We start from the raw sequence: 20,040 nt of genomic DNA on the forward strand, positions 1-20,040 counted from the left end.
ATAAAGAATCATACTCGTGGGTCTTCTGCACGTGGTGCCCGGGGATGTGATGCTGAGTTGCAGGGTGACTAGGGGCCTCTGTTGGTGGTTCAGCAAGTGGTTGGCTTCTGTGGGACTCCAGGCTCCAGGGGAGCGATGCTTTTGTGCGCTGAGCGCACTTTTTAAGATAAAAACTTTCTTTGAGAGGTGGGTGGGCGGAGGCTCCAGGCGTACAGCAATCCCTGCAATGCCTGCGGTCCTCTGCCCATTCCCACTACACTGAGCTTTCACTAACACTGACTTGAGTGCAGTGTGCGCGCAGCAGCCAGGAGTCTAGTAATAGCGGCGACCGTGGCACTGTGCAGTGAGCACTCCCGTGCCCTGAAGGAGTGCACCCTTGAGCTGAGCTGGCCCGGCCCTAAGCATTGAATGTACGCCCCCTAGGCATTCCAATAGGCTAGTCCACACGCTGCCGCGCTACCAGCTTACACTGTCAGCGGGACAGCGGCTATTAACTATGCAGGGCGGGCAGAAACGGGCAGGGCGGAAATCGGCAGCTATTAAAGGGGCAGGGCGCAGCGCCTCGTGAAATAAGCCTAGCGGGAACTACGTGTGTACGCTGCTGTCCCCCCCCCCACAGTGCCCCCGTGCTGTTTTCTGCTGCCCCCCCCACAGTGCCCCCGTGTGTATGCTGCTGTCCCCCCACAGTGCCCCCGTGAGTACGCTGCTGTGCGCCAGTGTGTACGCTGTGCCCCCCATGTGTACGCTGTAGTGCCCCCGTGTGTACGCTGTGCCCCCCCATTTGTGTATGCTGTCCCCACCCCCCTGCCCCCGTGTGTACGCTGTTCCCCTCCGTGCCCCCGTGAGTACGCTGCCCCCCCAGTGCCCTCCAAGTGTACGCTGTTCCCCCCGTGTGTACAATGTCCCCCCAGTGCCCCCCGTGTGTACGTTGTCTCCCCATGTGTACGCTGTGCCCCCCAGTGCCCCTCGTGTGTAAGCTGTGTTCCCCCTATGTGTACCCCGTGTGTACATTGTCCTCCTTCAATGCCCTACAGTAAAGCTTCTACACGCTGGATGTCATGCTCATTGCCAGGGGTTTTATGGGATGGATGTCTTGCCTGTTTACAGAGGTTTCATGCACTGGGATGGATGTCATACTCAATGCCAGGGGTTGGTAATGCTTGAGGCCACGGGTAATGCTCATTGCCAGGGATGTGTTATCATTAAACATTTAAAAAAATCTAATTTTATTCTTACACTGAAATTTTAAATAAATAAAAATAAATTGAAAAAAGCTATGAAATTCCATTGACAAAAAACCTTACGGTTTCACATGTCCCATTAAGGCTTCTTACACATGATCTGGCATTTCTGAAACCTGTTGTAACTCTTCCACTCAAACGCCAAAAAGCAATGAAATTCCGATCATTAAGGCTGACGCCTTAATGGACGTGTTCCTTGCGCAATACAGATATGGTACGCCATCACAGCGTGTGGGTAAGTGCAGATTCAGCACTCTCACAGAGTGAGATTGCTGTCACTCACACAATGGTGGAGCTGCTAATTCACAGATTTGTGTGCTCATTGGAATACACACATGCAGTCTATGCAACTGAAGGTCTGAGCAGTTATGTGGCGCACTCATCCTAATAAGTACCTGCAATCATCTAAAACGGTCTATACCTCTAAATTGCTATAGTGTTCATTCTAGCACCCGCCATCTTTGAAAACCCATGCAATTCCTCATCCCTGCCTGGGGTGTAGCTGTCTGTTGTAGTGCTTCTAGCACAGTGTATTTATTACAGTTATTAATACATAAAAACTTTCAGTTCAATAATCAGTAGATCCAACAAAATGATCCAACAGCAGAATGGAGCTTGTACAGATACGACCCTACGCGTTTCGTCCGTTAGGACTTCCTCAGGGGTGATCTGGATCAAATTAGGTCTTATAAATCGAAAAGCCGAGATTTTTCAGCATAAAAACAATTGGGAATGCCGTTTATGAACGGACTGATAGTATTAGAACATTGGTCTTTTGCCGATGTATCAAATAGGCTCCATAGCAACCAGGAATTACACTCAATGTTGGACGGAGACGCAGACACTCTTTGGTGAATGTGAACAATCGATACAGAGTGGATTATTTCCAGGTCAATTCTCAATGATATAATTTTGCTTGTCTTTCCTGGATGGGAGCCTATAGCTGTCCATTCATTGTTTCTTGGACTATGACTGCGTAATCTCTTCCCCTAACTCCAAAGCTAACCATTGGGCAACATTTATGTTAAGCCGTATTATTGAACTGAAAGTTTTTATGTATTAATAACTGTAATAAATACAGATTTTTAACAGTGTGCAATTTCTGTGATAAAAAAACTGTATTTGGGCGCACTCCTATTCCTTTTATTGCTTCTATCTGTATCTGTTGTGCCTTTATTAACAGCGAGGCACTATAGAAGTGCTGCCCCCACACTAGTGCAGAAAAAAGGCCACAAAACCCCCCTTTGTTATTTATTTTTATATATATATATATATATATATAAAATGTATAGATATATATACTTTATTACTATTGAGCACCTTTCCATCTATAGTACTTTAGTGTTACTCTATTCGCACATTTTTTTAGTGGGATTGACACATCAACAAAGGGAGTTGGAATTACTAATGCCTTCACCTGGGGTAATATATTTTCCATTACTGTATTATAGTATCACATACTGTATCTATTTTCTGGACTCCAGAAATAATATTAATCTTCCAAATTGTACTCTACAACAAGTTCACACACTGGCTTGGATGATCTGGTGGAGCCCAGGATATTTGACATTGTCTCTCTGCCAGTGGTTCTCTTTGGTAGCTGTAGAATCTACCATATTTACAGTACATCTCCTTCCTGTGGCCCAAAACCAGTAAGATTGTGGGGGAAATTTACCAATATGAAAAACCTAGTTTTTCGTATTGGTATTTTCCCTACGGTTGCATACGACTGTTTAAGTCGTATGCAAACTCGTGTTCCGGAGGGGAAATTACAAAGCAGTCAGATACGACTGCTTTGTAACCCTCCGATGGTGTAACAATTCGTATTAGCGGCCGTATATACGGCTGCTAATACGAATTATTTCTAGCAGTCTGCACGGATCAGTCAGATCCGTGCAGGCTGCAAGGTGTAAAAAAAAATAGAAAAATAAATAAATAAAAAAAACGGCGTGGGGTCCCCCCACAGCCGAAACCAGCACCAGGCTGACAGAGCCTGGAGCCGGTAATTAAAAATCAGGGAACCCGACAAATAGGGGTTCCCCGATTTTTAACAACCAGCCCCAGGCTCCAGGTCCGGGGCTGGTTCCCAAAGTATGGGGGACAAAATGACTAGGGGTCCCCCGTATTTCAAGAACCAGTCCCAGGCACAACCAGCCAGCAGGGTAATGCCACAGCCGGGGGGAGACTTTTTATGCAAGTCCCCCTGGCCAAAGCATTAACCCTACCGACCAGTCAGCCTGGCCAGGGGCCCTGGGGGAGTGGGGACCCCCCAATGAAGGGGTCCCCCCCCTCCAGGACTTACCTGACCAGGCTGAAGCCTGGTACTGTCCCCGATGCCCCTGGGCGGTGGGCATCGGGCTGATTATCGTGTAAAAAAAAAGATGAAACTATTGTTTTTTACTGTGGCACTACAAGTGCCAGCAAGCCTCCCCAGCAAGCTGGGACTTGGAGAACCACAAGTCCCAGCCTGCTGGGCATTAAAGGGCCCGCTGGCACTTGTAGTTCCACAGTTAAAAAAATAGTACAATAAACACACTGACACAAAGAAAATAAAAGTTTAATGCACACATTACATACATACTGATACTTACCTTTCTTGATCCCGTAGGTAGCCCTGGTCCTGATGTCCGGTGTCGTCCTCCAGGTCCATGTCGGCTGTCTGCGTCGTCCTCCAGGTCCATGTCGATGGTCCGTGTCGTCCTCCAGGTCCATGGCGGTGTCCGGGTCCGAAGAAATCCATGTTGGAGCTGTGGAAGGAAATCCTACTCACCTGGTCCTGCGCTGAAGAAGTCTTCTCTTGATCCGACGTAATCCAGGTAATCTTCACAGCTGTCGGCGCTCCCCGCTGTCTCCGCTGTCTCTGCATCGCGCTGAGGAGAGATGCTGAGATGTTTCATATTCGGCGCCTCTCCTCAGACTGAATTCTATTGGGCGCTAGGCGGCCAATCAGGAGCCGAGAAAGTCGGCTCCTGAATGGCCGCCTAGCGGCCAATAGAATTCAGTCTGAGGAGAGGCGCCGAATATGAAACATCTCAGCATCTCTCCTCAGCGCGATGCAGAGACAGCGGGTAGCACCGACAGCTGTGAAGATTACCTGGATTACGTCGGATCAAGAGAAGACTTCTTCAGCGCAGGACCAGGTGAGTAGGATTTCCTTCCACAGCTCCAACATGGATATCTTCGGACCCGGTCACCGCCATGGACCTGGAGGACGACACGGACCGTCGACATGGACCTGGAGGACGACGCAGACAGCCGACATGGACCTGGAGGACGACACCGGACATCAGGACCAGGGCTACCTACGGGATCAAGAAAGGTAAGTATCAGTATGTATGTAATGTGTGTATTAAACTTTTATTTTCTTTGTGTCTGTGTGTTTATTGTACTATTTTTTTAACTGTGGAACTACAAGTGCCAGCGGGCCCTTTAATGCCCAGCAGGCTGGGACTTGTGGTTCTCCAAGTCCCAGCTTGCTGGCACTTGTAGTGCCACAGTAAAAAACAATAGTTTCATCTTCTTTTTTTACACGATAATCAGCCCGATGCCCACCGCCCAGGGGCATCGGGGACAGTACCAGGCTTCAGCCTGGTCAGGTAAGTCCTGGAGGGGGGGACCCCTTCATTGGGGGGGTCCCCACTCCCCCAGGGCCCCTGGCCAGGCTGACTGGTCGGTAGGGTTAATGCTTTGGCCGGGGGGACTTGCATAAAAAGTCTCCCCCCGGCTGTGGCATTACCCTGCTGGCTGGTTGTGCCTGGGACTGGTTCTTGAAATACGGGGGACCCCTAGTCATTTTGTCCCCCGTACTTTGGGAACCAGCCCCGGACCTGGGGCTGGTTGTTAAAAATCGGGGAGCCCCTATTTGTCGGGTTCCCTGATTTTTAATTACCGGCCCGGCTCCTTCAGCCTGGTGCTGGTTATGGCTGTGGGGGGGACCCCACGCCATTTTTTTTATTTATTTATTTTTCTATTTTTTTACACTGTAGCCTGCACGGATCTGACTGATCCGTGCAGGCTAAAACGCAAATAGAACAGGAAAATGGTGTTCTATTTTCCTGTCGTATTTGCGTGGGTGTTTCACACCACTTAGCAGCCGTATTGTCAGTACGGCTGCTTAGTAAATCAGGAATCACCATTCTTTTGAATGGTGATTTCTGTCGTATCCTATCGATGGTGTAGGACATTCGTATTTGTAAATACAAATACGAATGTTCCATCTTTAGGACTACGAATTGTTGTATTTTTGGGATTGTAAATCCCAAAAATACAAATTCGTAAAAAAAAGGTGTATTTCTGCCTACGAATACACCTTTTTTCTACGAATCCATTTTGGTAAATTTCCCCCTGTAATTCAATATGGCAGTGCGGATGGTGTAATGGTTAGCATTACTGCCTCACAGCACTGAGGTCATGGGTTTGATTCCCACCATGCCCCTAACTGTGCGAAGTTTGTATATTCTCCCCTTACTTGCGTGGGTTTCCTCCCACAATCCAAAAATATACTGGTAGGCTAATTGGCTCCCAACAAATTAACTTTAGAATGTCTGTGTGCTGTACATGTTGTAGGGAATATAGATTGTAAGCTCCATTGGGGCAGGGACTGATGTGAATGTTCAAATATTCTCTGTAAAGCACTGCAGAATATGTATGCGATACATAAGAAACTGTTAATAAATAATAAATAAATATGGGAACAAAAATTAACAAGCTACTTATGGGCTAAATGTAGTTATTATAGGGAATTCTGCTGTAGAGGACTTGGACTTATAGATGAAATATTGGGTAATAATGTACACTGCTGAAGTGCAGCAGCAAAAGCAAACCAGACACTGGCATGCATTAAAAGGGGAAGGGATGCCAATGTGATAGTGCATCTTTACAAAGCATTGGTGAGACCACACTTGGAATATTGTGTTCAGTTCAGTTCAGCGCACCTTAAAAAATACATCAATTAATTGGAAAAGGTACAGAGAAGGGCGATTAAGCTAGTAAAAGGACTCGAATCACTAGAATAAGATAGGTTAACCAGGCTGAATATGTTTTACTGGAGAAACAGAGGTTGAGAGGTGATATTAGTATGTTCAAATACAGGATTGGGAATCATATGGAACTGGGACATGATTTGTTCACTAACAGGCCAATGCTTAGGACACGCTGGCATGTACTGAGGCTCGAGGAAAATAAATTCCTTACTGAATTAAAAAGAGGATTCTTCACCATTAGAGCAGTAAAATTCTGGAACTCATTGCCGATGGGGGTGATTACAGCAACTACTGTTAATGAATTTAAATCAAAACTGGATGCATTTTTGGCCACAAAGGGAATCCTATAGATTTGACTTACTTTACTCAAGTCAGTAGTTACAAGTTAGATAGGTTGAACTCGAGGTTGAAATCTGACTAACCTCTATTTTCAGCCTTCATTATTATGTTACTATGTTATATTATAGGGCCTAACTATGTAGAGTTTAGAGACTAAGGGCCCTTTTCTGGTTGGTGCGGATATGTCTGCGTGCGTTCGTTCCGCCGATGTTTTGTGTTTGCGCATGTGCAGAGGCATATCTGCGCATGTGCGAAAGGGACATACGTCCAAATTCCGCATGAATTGTTTACACTACGAACAGGGGGAGGAGAGGGGCGTGAAGGGCTGTTTGGGCTCATTACCATATGTGTACACCCCCCGTTTCATGGGCGTTCCCATGAAACCGCTGGGCGTACGTATGGTAATGCGGCCGTGACGCACGTGTAGGGGCGGACATATGACATTGCCGGATGTCAGCTGCCCGCCCAGATCCCTGCTTTTGTACGGAGAAATGCCTGAGTGGTCTGAGCACGCGGGTGCTGCCTGACCACTGCGACCATCGAATGATGGGGGAGGTTCCCAGAGATGGAGGAGGTGCATACCTGAGAAATCCACTCGTGCTCCATGCAGTCAGCAATCCGTACGAAAGGCGGGGTTTAGGACGCTCGGTCCTGGCCGCATATTCGGATCGGGCCGCACCAACCAGAATAAGGCCCTAAGTGACAGGGAAGTAAGGGCCTTATTCTAGTTTACTCTTTCTGACAAAATCCTTCTTAGATGGACAAAACCATGTGCACTGCAGGGGGGCAGAGGTAAAATGTGCAGAGAGAATTCGACACATCAACAAAGGGAGTTGGAATTACTAATGCCTTCACCTGGGGTAATATAGTGAAGGCATAAGTAATGAGTTATTTTATTTTTGTGCAGGAAAATTACTGGCTGCTTTATTTTTACACTGCAATATAGATCTCTTTGAAATAAAACCCCACCCAAATCGAATTCTCTCTGCACAAGTTACATCTGCCTCACCTGCAGTGCACATGGTTTTGTCCATCTAAGAAGGATTTTGTCAGAGTGAACTAGAATAAGGCCCTAAGTGAGCAGTGGACAGAGAATAGATTAAGTGAAAGCAAAGAGTTAAGAGCGTGGCAAGAGCAAATGAGCTTTAATGAAGGGATGAATTTTCAGGACATTTTTGAAACATTGCAGGCTATATATTGCAAGGGAATGAATTATTTAGTAGCAGCACAGGACACAATTTGGATGCAAAGGGAGATTTACTACCCATTCCAGAGGCATCATTAAAGATGAATAATAAAGAGAAAAATGAAGAAGGTGTGATGAGGTTAGGAGTGTAGTAAATTGTTGTGTAATTAAGTACTGTGTTCTGAATTTTAAAGTGAGGAGCATAGTCTTTCTGTAGGGGAACAGGGCCAGTGAAGGAGTAAACTGGGAAGAGATTGCAGACTATCGACATGATAGGAAGACTAGCTATACTGCAGTACTGAGGAAAAATGTAAGAGATCATTATATAGTCATGAGCGAGGAAGGAACACTATTTCTGTATTACATGTAGTATATAACAAGTGCATGAATAAGATATTTAGGAAGATTAACTCAGGGGAAAAAAGGTTATATTCTAAAGATATTGTGGAAATTACATAGTTGTAAATGAGTATGTATTAGAGCAGGGTTCGCCAACCCGTCGCTCGCGAGCGACGGGTAGCTCGCCGGGACTTTTACAGTAGCTCGGGGCTGTTTCAGTGACCTCCTGCCGCATAGCGGTACCTTGCTTGACGGCAGGAGGTCAGAAAGTGTTTTAATGCTGCTTTTGTGGTCCTGACGTGACGGAAGTGACCTCCTGCCGCGTAGCGTTTCCATCCTCACTTGGCGGCAGGAGGTCTGAAAGTGACTTCATGCCGCGTCCTCCTGACGTCCCCAGCGCACTTTCTCATCGACGCCACAGCCTCTGCTCAGCGTGATTGATGTTGCAGCCTCTGCTCAGGTCCTGCGCCACAGCCTCTGCTCAGACTTACATTAGGTAAAAAAAAAATGAAAACTGTGTGCGCACAGTGTGTGGGACATATGTATTATGGAGCATCACAGTGGGGCACATGTATAATGGAGCATCACAGTGGGGAATATGTATAATGGGCATCACGGTGTGTGGCAGATGTATAATGGAGCATCACGATGTGGGGCATATGTATAATGGAGCATCACATTGTGTGGCATATGTATAATGGAGCATCACAGTGGGGCATATGTATAATGGAGCATCATGCTGTGGGGCATTTGTATAATGGAGCATCACAGTGGGGCATATGTATAATGGAGCATCACAGTGGGGCATATGTATTATGGAGCATCACAGTGGGGCATATGTATAATGGAGCATCACAGTGGGGCATATGTATTATGGAGCATCACAGTGGGGCATATGTATAATGGAGCATCACAGTGGGGCATATGTATAATGGAGCATCACAGTGGGGCATATGTATAATGGAGCATCACAGTGGGGCATATGTATTATGGAGCATCACGCTGTGGGGCATTTGTAAATAAATAATGGAGCATCACAGTGGGGCATATGTATAATGGAGCATCACATTGTGTGGCATATGTATAATGGAGCATCACAGTGGGGCATATGTATTATGGAGCATCACGCTGTGGGGCATTTGTAAATAAATAATGGAGCATCACAGTGGGGCATATGTATAATGGAGCATCACAGTGAGGCATATGTATTATGGAGCATCACAGTGGGGCATATGTATAATGGAGCATCACATTGTGTGGCATATGTATAATGGAGCATCACAGTGGGGCATATGTATTATGGAGCATCACGCTGTGGGGCATTTGTATAATGGAGCATCACATTGTGTGGCATATGTATAATGGTGCATCTCTGTGTGTGGCATATGTATAATGGAGCCTCACGGTGTGTGGGGCATATGTATTATGGTGCATCTCTGTGTGTGGCATATGTATAATGGAGCCTCACGGTGTGTGGGGCATATGTATTATGGAGCTTAATGTGGGGCATATGTATAATGGAGCATCACGATGTGGGGTATATGTATAATGGGTAAAAATTAATGAATTTATTAAATAAAAATGAAGTCGCAGTGGGAGAATGTGTGGAGTCCTGGTGATGCAGGAATAGGCCAGCGGGGTATCACTCCACTAGGCCTATTGTTTAGGTGTAAGAGTGACCTAGGTAGGACTCTTTAACCATAGGTCCCTTAATAGGAACCTATGTACCTATGTGGGTGACCGCAGCGGTGTGTATGGGCAAGGGGATGGGGGATAACGTGGATACAATGTCCAAGTGCACAGTATTGCGGGGTGCAATTGTCCTGTGGTACTGTGTCAAAGTCTCGTATTAGCGGTGTTACTGCAGGATAGGAACGAATAAGGATGTTGTCCAAAACTGTGTGCCAGGAAAAATGACCGGGGTGGAGGACAGTGAGCGGCGTCCCGCTTTGTACTCTTACCGGATCCTTGTAGGAGAAGTTCTGCCGCCTCTAGGGAGCTGTTGTCGATGGCGTGGGTGGATGCACAGCCATGCGCCGGCACCCGGCTCCACAGTGTCTGTCGCTCGTGACTTCCGGGTTCCGCTCTCGCGAGAGCGCGCTTCCCTTGGAAACGATAGACAGCGTACTGCTGACTCGTACTCCCGGCTGTGGTAGAAGGGGGTGGATTACGTAGATTTTATGTTTGCTGAAGTCTGTGGGTGATCCCAACGCGTTTCAACCACTAGGGCCTTTGTCAAAGGCCCTAGTGGTTGAAACGCGTTGGAACAGCCTCAGAATTCAGCAAACATCAAATCTACGTAATCCACCCCCTTCTACCACAGCCTCCTCCCAGCCGGGAGTACGAGCCAGCAGTACGCTGTCTATCATTTCCAAGGGAACGGTGCTCTCGCGAGAGCGGAACCCGGAAGTCACGAGCGACAGACACTGTGGAGCCGGGTGCCGGCGCATGGCTGTGCATCCACCCACGCCATCGACAACAGCTCCCTAGAGGCGGCAGAACTTCTCCTACAAGGATCCGGTAAGAGTACAAAGCGGGACGCCGCTCACTGTCCTCCACCCCGGTCATTTTTCCTGGCACACAGTTTTGGACAACATCCTTATTCGTTCCTATCCTGCAGTAACACCTCTAATACGAGACTTTGACACAGTACCACAGGACAATTGCACCCCACAATACTGTGCACTTGGACATTGTATCCACGTTATCCCCCATCCCCTTGCCCATACAGACCGCTGCGGTCACCCACATAGGTACATAGGTTCCTATTAAGGGACCTATGGTTAAAGAGTCCTACCTAGGTCACTCTTACACCTAAACAATAGGCCTAGTGGAGTGATACCCCGCTGGCCTATTCCTGCATCACCAGGACTCCACACATTCTCCCACTGCGACTTCATTTTTATTTAATAAATTCATTAATTTTTACCCACTTACCATCTTACTCTCTTCTTTTGCTTACATCTACACACTATATTTGTATATTCATCATAAGCGCATCACAGGTGGGCGCAGTCTATCCATTTCTTTCTCATAGTACCTCACAGGGTGTCCAGGACACACCTGATAGACTGCAGCCCCTTTAAGACCATACACATACCTCTCCATACCTATAGGACCTACGCTAATGATAAACTTGAGCGCATATTACCTAATATTCATTACATATGTATAATGGGCATCACGATGTGGGGCATATGTATAATGGAGCATCACGATGTGGGGCATATGTATAATGGGCATCACGGTGTGCGGCATATGTATAATGGGCATCACAGTATGCTGCATAGATATAATGGGCATCACAGACTGCACTATTGGGGTCATGTGTATCTGGCACTGTACTATTGGGGACATATGTGTATCACATCTCCATTTTCCATGGCCGCACCACATGTGGCTACAGCTCTTAGAGAGCTGACCATGCCCTCATATTGGAAAAAATGGGGGATGTAGCCTCGCAGGAGTTCCACGGTAGTAGGTGAACCCTCTAATTTTGGTCGCGTGTCTCCTCTGCCTCGTGTTGGGAGGTATGTTTGTGACATATTGGACATTGCAGTGTGTGGCATAAGGTGTCAGGGGCATTACGTTGTGTGGCATAATGTGTAAAGGGCATTTTTTTGGATATTATGCAGATTTTAAATTTTTTTTAAATTTAGTAGCTCTTCGGGCGGTTTATTTTGTCGCGAGTAGCTCCCGCCCCGAAAAAGGTTGGAGACCACTGTATTAGAGGATAAAGGAGTGGGAGGAATCAAGGGTGACAAGCAGCCAACTTGATGGCCGTGGTGTTGGCAAAGTAAAATATAAGTGGTAAAGAGAAGGTGTGCTGCAAGAGAGTAGGAGGGGATGGGGGTTGATAGTTGCAGTTTTAGACATCTTAGGTTTTTATGAAAGCACTGAGACATCCAAGAAGAAATAGAGTTCAAAATGTTGGAGATAAAAGAGATGGTAGAGGGGGGAAACTGCCAGGGTGGAATGAAGTTTTGAGTACCATCAACACAACATTGGTGTCGAGAACAAATGAGTTATGGTTGGATGTGTTGGAAAAAAAAGGTGATCAAAGACAGATTCTCGGTGGAAGGCCAACAGGAAGAGGGAATGATAGAGTGAAGGAGCTGTTAGAAGGTTGCATTGATAACTGTGAGAAGACAATGGGGCAGATGAATGAAGCAGTGATAAGAGAGAAGTGGCACACGGCAACCAATTAGCACCTAAGTAACAGCTATAATTTGCATAATATAAAATGATACAGAGCAGCTGATTGGTTGCCATGGGCAACTTCTCCACTGGCTCACTTCTACCTTATCACAAAGCTCAACGGAGAAAAGGATTTGAAGGAGTTGTGGGTATTTAAATGTTAATGGTAACTGACATATCAAGGAGGAGAAGCATGTGAAAGTAACCATCAGATTTAGCAGTGAGAAGATCACTTTAAAAAGGGCAGTTTCATTGGAAAGACAAATTGAAGTAGGTCAAGGAGGGAGTGGGAGAAAAAGTGTACAAATCAATAGATAATAACTTTGTATTATAGCGCTTTTAACAGAAAATATGCAACAATATTTATTGTAAACAAATTGTTAGCAGTGTCTCCATTAGTACACACAAAATCAGATAATGCCATCATTCCAACATAGGCCCTTATTCTGATTGACGCGTACTTTACCGCATACTTTCGGATCGCGTCTTTACGGCGTCTGCGAACGCAACGCGCATGTGCCACGCCTTGACTCCGTACCTGTTCGGCCAAATCCCGTACAAAACTGTTCCCCGCAATCAGTCGGGAAATATGGGCGTATTATGGGCGTCATGCAGAATGACACATGGGCGTAGTTTCAAAGTGGGCAAAACGGGGCGGAAACATGGGCGGACACGGGGGAGTACACTTATGTTGGGGGGCGTACATTCGGATAGCACTCCGAATGCACGCGATCAAAAAGGGAAGAAATGTGCGGTGTCCACAAGTGTACTATTGCTTTGCGGACACCACTCGTTCATGCGGTAGGCGAACGTACGCCTAATGACTACAAGCATTAACACCTGAACCCAATAGAATCGACTCCTTTACTCATTACTCACTAATAGGACGCTTGTCAGTGCTTTAATTGAAACCATTGCACTTCAATTGCTGTAAGGGTTAATGTGTGCAATGCATGTGTTAGGCATGCTTGTAAGGATATATTGGCATCTAATTGATTCCAATTCCAAATAAGAAGTTTTTTAGGAGGATAGGTAATTGAATAAGTGGGTCATGTGATGTATTGCAGAAGATACATAATAGTGGGTTGTTTGGCGTAAATACTCCGCTTACGTGCGGTAGCACCGCTTGGCTCCCGTTCGGATGCGGTATTCCCGAGCATACTCTGTAATACTCTGTAATACCGTGCAGAATCTGAGTGTTTCGCCCGCACACGCATGGTTTGTATGTCGTCCGTAAACACGCCCTGTTCTTAAAGAGTGAGTCCGTCCGAATGCGGAGGACCCGTGGGCGTTTCTACGGACGATGGCCGCACGCGGCAGAACACCGTGGCGTGCGGACCGCACCGTAAGAATGCGGGAATATCCGCACCGATCAGAATAAGGGCCCTAGCCAGGAACATAATTTCAGTGCAATATATTCAACACAAAATCATTTACACTTCAAAATCAAACTGGTTTTACAGTGTAAATGATTGCCCCTTTAAAAAAACCTGGAGATTTCTCACCAAATCTCTCACTTTCTGAATCTCTCATCCTATTAAATCTCACCCCAAGTGTTGAGAGGAAATTTCTACAACACACCAACCAGCTTTGCCTTAAATGGTGAGGTCAAATGTACAATTAGTCCATGGCGTGCACACAACGCATTTTGGATGTGAATAGAAATATACAGCGCTTGGGTTTGACTAAAAAATAAAAATATGATTTATTGTACAATAAATGATCATATATTTTTATTTATGCGCTAGTTTATTTTTTAGTATTCCTAACCCAAGTGCTGTTTATTTCTTTTCTTTTTGTTTATATATATGGTTGGGATCTTTACAGCCCTTATACAGCAGCAGTAGCTGAACCTGTGGTTCTACTTTCTTCTTTTTATTTACATTTGTTGGATAATATACTAGTAAAGGATGTTATCCTTTTTGTATGGTGCAGCGGTTCTCAAACTGTGGGTCCTCGCCCCAAAGTGGGTCCCGACCTTCTCAGTATGGGGTTGCGACTCCATGTTGCTGACCATCAGGCTGATGACTTTTCTAATCTCAGTCAGTGATTCAAGGAGTCTAGGAAAAGCTGTTGAATTGCCTGATAGTTTAGACTTTTCACATCATTTTGTGCCTCCACAATGCTGCCATGCATGTGCTGTCTGCTGACTACACGTGTGATGTGATAACCTCCTGCAGTAACTTGCTGGGGTTCTGTAATTATTTGTATTGTCTAATGGGGTTTCAGAGCTAAATAGTTTGAGTATACATGGTATAGTATATAGAGATTTTCGCTGTTCAGTGTTTCATGGTGAATTATCCCCAATATGTAAAGCATAAAAGGTTGTTTTTGGCAGGATAAAGTATGAACTAAACTGTATTTTATTTCTTGAACACCTGATCTTGAAGCCAGAAACATTATTGCAACCCGTGTTTGTTTAATGATCACAGTATTTAGTGTGTTGAATTGACTCCAAATCTACAACTGCCTCTATGCTGCATGGTTATGTAGTGTCCCCAATAAAACATACTTTTTTATATTGTTGTTTGTTTTCACGTACCATCTTTACAATTGCATACTGTAGCTTATTTAATACTGTCTTTATTTAATACCAATAGTTTATTGTGCTTTTTTTCAATAGATTCTGCTCTTGCCTTGAATAGTTAAAATATTTTGTCCTAATTTATAAAACAAATTCCATTAAAAATAATTATCTAATTTTTTTAGACTTACTGTATTGCCAATGGCCTGGTGAAACTAACTCTTCACAAGTCAGATTACACCTTGAAAACGGGAGATTTATTTTTTGTTCCTCGAGGTAGGTACATTTATTTTGAGTCCTCAAATTAAAAAGAAAATTGATGTGGTCAATATAATAGTTTGTATATGTGTACATATATGTACACCAGTCTCTAGGCCTAGGTGCAATCTAAATCAGCTGGGTTGGAGACAAATATGTGAAGGTCATCTGTAATTCCATCAGTTTTTACATCCTTGTTAGGTCGCAGCCATCCTGGGGTTTTTCCAATTATTTCTATTGTACTTAGTTTTCGTTCGTTCTTGTACCCTGCACATTTTAAAGCCTTGAATTTCTGCATTTCTTGCCTGCGATGTCGCTCTCTGTTATGGTGATTCTAGTACTGTCTACTCTGTGTCAGTGTTTAGATACATACCAGACTATGCTAGAAGTACCATATCAGAAAGCAAACACACCTGTCACATAGAGTAGATAGTGCTGTTCAAATCGAATATATTAAGGTATTTTTTTAGGTGCCACTTACTTTGTAAAGGCCCCCATCCATTAGTGGGATATGGGCACTTTTCATGTGATGTGAGTTGCTCATCATAAATGCAGATCTCACTGGGCTGCCACAAGTATCGGATTGTGCTGTCATAATGATGTATCATATGCGGTCCAGCCATCTGTGAGCTGGCGGGGTACCGGATTCAATGTACCAAATGTGATACCTTGCTCTAATGGATGGGGGACTTAAATGTCAAATCCTTGCTTGTTTGGACCTTAAAAGCAGTCTTCTCTCCCTGCTGCCATACAGTTTAGCATAGTGAACTTTGCTTGCCTTGGACCTATCTTATTAATAAAAAATAAAAAAAAAGATTTTAGAAGTTATACCTTAATAGTGCAATTGTTTGCATTAGCACTATATTTTGTGAATTGATCCCTTTTTGTCTCTATTTATTGGTATTTTGATTAACTGTGTCATATTACACCAGAACCTACCCTCATTTTGGGGTTTGTAGCAGAGCTGGCTCTACCTGGGCTGCAAATCTGTGGCCAGCGTGGTACCGGTCTCTGCTTCTCTTCTGACCAGCATCTGTGTGGCTGGCAAATGCTCCCTCTCCCTGGCAGTTTTGCAGGCATCTGTGACTCCTTTCCCTGGTAGCTGCAGCCGTTCCCATTTTCCCGTTTTGTTTAGAATTTCATGGTATAATTGTGCCAAACATTATGTCATATGAAGTATCTAGGCACTATTCAGGTCCAGAGTATTGGCCTCAAATCTTCATTTTCTTGTTCCAAATATGTCTTTCCCTTGAACTGATAGCAAATTGCCGTTCCTGGCGACTATGCTTCCATACACCACATGTTGATTAGTCTTACGGTCTGCCTGTGAACTCTCCAGTCTTCAGCAACACAAGTAGGGAATATATTAGAGGTCTGCAACCTGTGTATTGGGCGCAGGTTGAAGACTACCAATACGTTAGACTGCCCACCTTTGCTCTTGGTCTATGCCAATCCTGTTAGTATGCTGAGCATTCGTACCATTGAGAGTTGTGAAGACTGTCAGTCATGAAATGTATTATTGTTTAGCTGGGGGTGGGGCAGGGAGGAGTTTATATGCAGAATAGAACAATTCAACAAATTGTGTGGGAGTCTGCTTTAATTGAAAGCTACAGTAGCATTTTATATTTAAGCTAAAGATCATTGCAAGGTACAAGTCTTGTACAGCAGTGTAAACTTTCTTTTTTACCTCCAGGTAATGCGCACAGTATAACGAACCTAGAGAACAATGAAGCTCTGCTTTCTTTCACCATCATCTCTCTGCCTGTCGAGACACCATGAAAAAGAACATATGTAATTCCTTTATACACAGATTTGACCAATTTTGTTCAAAAAAAGTTCAGTTTATTGTTAATACTAAACAATGTATGTTGTGTAAAATTTAAGTTTTGGAATTTATATGTTACATCATGCTCATCATACAATCATGCTCCTTTGCATGATTTTATTTAGTTGCTCGGTATTAACGTAATGTTACTTTAAAAAAAATAGTTGTTTTTATACCTTAAGTAAAAAAAGGGTATACCATAAGGATCGTACATGTTATATACCATACCTAAAATTCAGTTGTGGCACATTATAACACATTTTTGCAACATACAGATGGAGCCATAGTTGTTCATCCCATTGGAGCTCCAGAGCCTTCCATTTCATCATGCCGAACTGTGAGAATGGGACGTACGTGCATGTGAGCCGCTCACGTGCCCCATTCACAAACGGAGCTTGATAACATGGACCCCAATTTAGTGTACCAATTTGCTAGACATGCTTCAAGCAATAATTTACCATTGCTAATCAAAGTCCACATGGATGGTAAAGTTCAAAAAAAAAATCCCAAAAACCCTCATATTAAACTGTTCATGTGTTGACCATTACCATATATTGTCCTTTTGTTTTTTGATCACCTATGAACTTTCAACCTAACATCTGTATTCTGTAGGAGAGGCCTTGCGGGATTGATCTGGCAGGTTCCATGCGACTTTGCTAGTGTTTTGTATTATTTTTTGGCCTAATACATCGCATTGCAAGTTATAGAGTAGCATTGGTTGAGATATTAATTATTCCTATGAGTTTTGCACAGTTTGTTATTGATTCAGAAATGGAGAGTTTCAGGTTACACTAAATTGCATGCAATAACTCAATACCTTTTATTCCTCACACACAAAGCTGCTCAGATTACCACCCATTTTTGAAACCTGGGTATTAAGGTATTAAGTCGTAATCTTCTGCATGTTTTTCCCAGGAAGGTGGTATTTATTCTCAGTTCAAAAAAATTGGATTTTTGACTTACCTGTTAAATCTGTTTATCTGAAGCCATGAGGGAACACTGGAACATTGGGATATTCTCCGGTGCAGACCGGGCACCAAGGAGTTAACTTCTTGAGTGCAGAAAGAGTGCTTCCCTATATCCAGCATGCCCCAGGCCAGTTCAAACCAGTTACTTAAGCCAAACACATGAAAGGAAAAAGCAGAGAACACATCCACAACAAAAACTGGACAGGCAGAAAGGGAGAATAAAATCCAGTGACTGAAGGAAATTTAGTTAACCTTCCAGCGGACTGGAGCAGTAGTGGTAAGCGCCCAGTGTTTTATCATGGCTTCAGAAAAAGGGATTTAACAGGCGAGACAAAAATCCAGTTTTTTCCTTCAGCCAAGGCTGGAACATTGGGATGTCCTAAAGCAGTCCCCTTACAGGCGGAGACACTGCCCAGCTGCACTAAGAACACTACACCCAAAAGCCATATCGGCAAACTCTAAAGTGTCAAACTGTAAAATTTTACAAAAGTATGACAGCACATCGCCCAAGAAGGACCAATGGACCAAGTGGAGTAAGTCCTGATTGATTCAGAAACCAGCTTCTCCGAGAGCATAATAGCTGTCCTAATCTGGACATACGAAACTAGGTTTTTCATATTGGTAAATTTCCCCCATAATGTCAGATAGGGGCGGCTGTGCTGCACCAATTAGGATTGTAAAAGTAATGGCAGCAGGAACAGGAGGGATGGGGTTAGTGAAATCCCAGCAGAGTCTATAGGCTTCTCTCCTACAGGCAGCTCTACCTGTTAAGAGTTAATTGGTGAGCTGCAGTCTCTCTGCCAGCCGTGCAGTGAGGGGAGGAGGGGACAAGTGGGCCATTAACAGCCAGCACTCAGAGCCTGGAGGAGGTGACAGTGACACACAAGAGAGCAGCACCGCGAGGTAGGAGAGGAGGAGGGAAGTCTGCAGCCCGAGTCCTGCTAGCAATAAATCCCCTTACATGACACAGCAAAGCAGCCTGCTAAATGGACCACGCACCCCTCTTACCTCTACTTCCTGCCCGGGCCTGCTCCGTCCTCACTGTCACACCTCCCTGATTCTGGCCCCCAATGCTGGTTTCAGTTCTTCGTGCTCCGTCCTCACACCAGCCGCAACGCTGTCCCCCTGCTGAGCAGCTGCTTCTGGTGTTGGCTCCAGCCATCTGTTGTTGAGGCAAAGTGCAGGAAGCAGCTTACGCTCCACGGTCGCATCACAACTGAGGGTGAAACCGATCCCTCCACCCTTGTCACACATATTAACACGGTGTGCACGCCGGGGACCCAGCCATTCATAAAAAATGAGTCCCTGGTGCTCAAAAGTGGGTAATATACTCGCTATAACGAGTATTTGCGAAGCCTGACTTAAGGAAAGTAGTCCTTTCTAGTACGCAATTCAAGTACGCAAAACCGCCTGATCTTGGTGAAAAATCAAAAAAGGAACTTTGTGGGAAAGTGCACACAAGTCCAAAACACGACGTGCAGAAGCCATAGCCAACAAAAACACTGTTTTCCACGTAAGCCAATTTATGGCCACTTATGCTAATGGCTCAAACGGAGCCTTCTGAAAAATTTGAAGAACTAAAGATAAATCCCCAAGGATGAACCGGTGGGATAAAGGAGGGCTGATGGTGCAGAACCCCCTGTAAAAAGGTCTGAAGAGTGAGCCACCTGCCTCTGGAACAAAACAGATATGGCCGAGATATGCACCTTTAGAGAAGCAAAATGGAGGCCCTGATTGAAGGAATGCTAGCACCCTTGACAATCGATAGGTAAGCGGTTAAAACAAAGCTAAACATTGAAGGTCCAGGTGAAGACAAGGTCCATGGGTTAACAGATCGGGCTTCAGAGGAAGATGCTACAGGGGGGGGGGGGGGCACTAAAAGTCTGAGTAGATTGGCATACCAGGCCCTTATGGGCCAGTCTGGAGTGATAAGAATTGTGACCACCCCTTTCAGCCGCAACTTGCAAAGAACCCTCTGTAGTAGTAGTACCACTGTCGGGAAGAGATACACTATTTGAAACGCCATGGCACCGAGATAGCATACACCAGAAACGCTGCAGGATCCCTGGTTTGTGCTCTTTAGTAAAGAAGCTTGCAATTGTGGTGGGATGCAAATAGGTCGATCTAAGGCCAAACCTAGCGGTGGGTCAAGAGAGATAAAAAATCTTGTGGTGGAGAAAA

The 20,040-nt window shown here is 44.9% G+C and overlaps 1 protein-coding gene across 1 annotated transcript in view; it reads left to right on the forward strand.

Moving 5' to 3' along the window:
* The window catches only part of LOC146052770 (centromere protein C-like), a 66,479-nt gene extending 49,007 nt beyond the window's left edge, over nucleotides 1-17,472 (forward strand). The window contains exons 4-5 of the mRNA XM_083167950.1: nucleotides 14,994-15,084; nucleotides 16,760-17,472. Coding sequence (XP_083024076.1) covers nucleotides 14,994-15,084; nucleotides 16,760-16,845 — 177 coding nt within the window. The 3' untranslated portion in view covers nucleotides 16,846-17,472. The remainder of the gene's footprint in view (nucleotides 1-14,993; nucleotides 15,085-16,759) is intronic.
* The last annotated feature ends 2,568 nt before the right edge of the window (nucleotides 17,473-20,040 follow it).

Source organism: Crinia signifera, unplaced genomic scaffold, assembly GCF_055691185.1.
Source record: "Crinia signifera unplaced genomic scaffold, ASM5569118v1 HAP2_SCAFFOLD_123, whole genome shotgun sequence".
Lineage (NCBI taxonomy): Eukaryota > Metazoa > Chordata > Amphibia > Anura > Myobatrachidae > Crinia > Crinia signifera.